Source organism: Rattus norvegicus, chromosome 10 (genome assembly GCF_021556685.1).
Source record: "Rattus norvegicus strain SHRSP/BbbUtx chromosome 10, alternate assembly SHRSP_T2T, whole genome shotgun sequence".
Lineage (NCBI taxonomy): Eukaryota > Metazoa > Chordata > Mammalia > Rodentia > Muridae > Rattus > Rattus norvegicus.
In genome coordinates, this window is record NC_141543.1 from 43,810,047 (window position 1) to 43,813,463 (window position 3,417).

The following is a 3,417-nucleotide window of genomic DNA, read 5'->3' on the forward strand; positions in this document are numbered from 1 at the left end:
GGTGGATCAAAGTTTTAGAAACATTTTTTTTCTGTTATAGAAAATGCTTTTTAAACAAGAATTGGGGGGGTAGAGATGTTTACTATTATGAAAAGAGAAAAAAAATGCATCTTTGAAGACCCAAGGCACTGGAAACACTGAGTTTCACTACTTGCCTTTATTAGGTGTCCTCTATCTGATTGTTAGAAATTATTCATTTCCTCAAAGAGAGAGAATAAATTGCTTGGGGATTCGGCCCTGCTCTGCGCTCTTCCTTTGCTAAAGGCAAACGCTGAAGGCTTCAGAATCATGAGGATGCTTCTGTGCTTGAACGTTCTAACTCTCAGCTGTGTCTGGGCCATTGCTATGGAGATCCCCATGAGCACAGTGGTGAAAGAGACCTTGATACAGCTGTCCACTCACCGAGCTCTGTTGACGAGCAATGAGGTAAAGTATGGCTTTTACTCTTTCAGTTTTGTTGTTACCATCAGGGCCTTGCTGTACTGTCCTGACTGGCCTCAGACTTGCTGTGTAGACTAGGCTGTCCCAACCTCTATGAGATCCTCTTGCCTCGGTCTTCCAAACACTAGGATTGTAGACATACAACCTTACCCGACTCAATTATTCTTTAGAATGCATAAATAGCTGGTTTGGTTGTACACGCCTTTAATCCCACAACTTGGGAGGCAGTCAGGTGGATCTCTGTGAGTTCAAGGCCAGCCTGGTCTTCATGGCCAGTTACAGGCCAGCTAGAGCTAAGATCGAGACCCTGATTCAAAAAATATTTTTTTTGAAAAAATTTAATAATTTGTGACAGTTCATTTCTAAACACAAAGATCTGCTTTAAATAATGCAAGTATGAATGTGTTAGTGTTAATGCACAGGTAATGACCCTATCACCAGCAAACACTGCCTTAAAAAAGGCAACAAGCTCTTTTTTAGAAATGACCCCATGTTTTCTCCTTTGCAGACGATGAGGCTTCCTGTTCCTACTCATAAAAATGTAAGTTACCCTTTAATGCCGAGACCGCTTGAATATGTGAACTTCACACACTAAGCTATAAGTCATTTGCATTTAGCTTTCGGGTGTGGTGTTTGGGGTGGGGATCCCACTAGGTCTCAAGCTCCTGGGTTCAAGTTGTTCTCTCGCCTCAGTGGAGTAGCTGAGACACAGGCCTGGGCTGCCACACCCAGCAAAGCATTCATTTTCAGTGAAACTGTTTGACTTTCTTTGAAAAAAAAATTATGGAGGTGAATGTGAAAGCACGTGCTTGTGAACAGAGAATATGAGAGTGGCCAATTATGTAATTCCAGTACCGGGGAGCCGGGGGTAGGGGTAGCATGAGTTTACCATAGCCAGACCCTGTATGTATCAAAAATAAATCCAATTAGTAAACCCAAAACATTAGAGGGCTGGAGCTGTGATCTCTGTCGATAGATTGCCTGATATGCACAAAGCCCTGGGTTCATTCCTTAGCATCCCAGAAACTAAGCATGGAAGTCTTTAATCTCACAATGGGATAATGGAGGCAGGAAGATCAGAGGTTCAAGGTCATCCTCAGCTATAGTTTTGAGCTAGAGGCCAGCCTGGGCCATGAGACACTCAAAACCCACCAGCCAATTAGCATTAGGAATGACTTTGAGCTAGATCTGTTATGTAAGTGGTCGGCCGGAGCTGTCAGTCATGCATCTCGGAGCCTCCCGTCAAAGATTCTTTGCGGGGTTGGGGATTTAGCTCAGTGGTAGAGCGCTTGCCTAGGAAGCGCAAGGCCCTGGGTTCGGTCCCCAGCTCCGAAAAAAAAAAAAAAAAAAAAAAAAACCAAAAAAAAAAAAAAAAAGGATTCTTTGCACGGTTCTGCACATAGCAGGAAGTCCTGCTGGGCTCCCTTTGGTTCTGCCCATGGCTCTCTTCATCCTAGTGCCTCCCTTTGCTTTCCTTGTCTTATTTCTTACTGCTGAGGATCAAGCCCAGGACCTTCAATGTACAAAGTGAGCAGTCTCCACTAATTCCAGAGCCCACCCATTTAATATCTTTCTGAAAGTATTAATAACTTAGGGCTACATTCCTTTTATTGTGTGTGTGTGTGTGTGTGTGTGTGTGTGTGTGTGTGTGTGTTGCCTGCATATATGTATGTGTTCCACGTATGTGTCTGGTGCCCCTGAAGGCTAAAGGAAGGGCATCAGATCACCTGGGACTAGCGCTGGTTGTGAGCCATCATTGTGTGCTGGGAACTGTATCAAGTGTTCTTAACCAGTGAGCCATCTCTCCAGCTCAGGGGTTATATTCTCAGGTAATGATAGGAAGACATAAGAAAATCATAAATGCCCTCTATTAATAATTTCTATACAGTTCAATGAATATGATTATGTAATAATATTGTATACATTTCAAAATATCTTATTCTAGTGCAAAATACATTATTTAATTTTTTTACTAGCAGAAAATCATCAGCCTAAACTTCAAAAGAAAAATTTAATATGGGTGTGGTACCACTCATCTTTAATCCCAGGACTCAGATGGTTGTGAGCCACCACGAGGGTGCTGAGAACTGAGCCCAGGTCCTTTGGAAGAGCACCCAGTAATCTTAACCATTGAGCCATCTCCCCGAGCCCAATCCTAACTTTGGTTTTGCTTTTTTTGAAATGATCTCATGTAGTACTGGCTGGCCTCAAATTCTATGTATCAGAGGCTGGCCTTGAACTTCTGCTATTCTTACCTCTACTTCCTGACTGCTGGGATTACAGATAACGCCACCACTTCTTGGATTGTCTGTTTTTTTTCCCATTGATGCATTTAAATTGCATACAGCATGATATTTAGAAATATGGGTACGTTGTGGGCAGTCTGATCTATTTGTTCCTTGCTAATCTTCTTTCAGCACCAGCTATGCATTGGAGAAATCTTTCAGGGGCTAGACATACTGAAGAATCAAACTGTCCGAGGGGGCACTGTGGAAATACTATTCCAAAACTTGTCATTAATAAAGAAATACATTGACGGACAAAAAGTAAGTTCCCCGGGAACCCTGTGAGCCTGGCTGCAGCTGTTTCTCCAGAAGCCGACCTAATAGTCTGTTCTTCTTACAGGAGAAGTGTGGCGAAGAGAGGCGGAAGACCAGGCATTTCCTGGATTACCTGCAAGAGTTCCTTGGCGTGATGAGTACAGAGTGGGCAATGGAAGTCTGAGACTGAGCTGGACAGGATTTCACCTTTTAAGTTAAATTTTCAACAGATGCAAAAAAAAAAAAACCCAAAAACAAAAAAAAACAAAACCCCAAACTGTACAAATGCAAGGGTTATCGTATGCTGTTTCCATTCATATTTATGCCCTGTAGTCAAGTTAAACCTATCTATGTCCAGATATGCCAAAGTGTTTAACATTCTTTTTGTGTCTGTATAACAGAAATTTAGCCCAGGCTGGCCTCAAACTTATAATGT

At 42.4% G+C, this 3,417-nt stretch overlaps 1 protein-coding gene across 1 annotated transcript; it reads left to right on the forward strand.

The window, feature by feature from the left end:
• The first annotated feature begins 288 nt into the window (after nt 1–288).
• On the forward strand, nt 289–3,165 carry Il5 (interleukin 5). The gene is given in 4 exon segments (NM_021834.1): nt 289–426; nt 950–982; nt 2,859–2,987; nt 3,067–3,165. Coding segments are annotated over 4 exon segments (399 nt in total).
• Nucleotides 3,166–3,417: the final 252 nt, after the last annotated feature.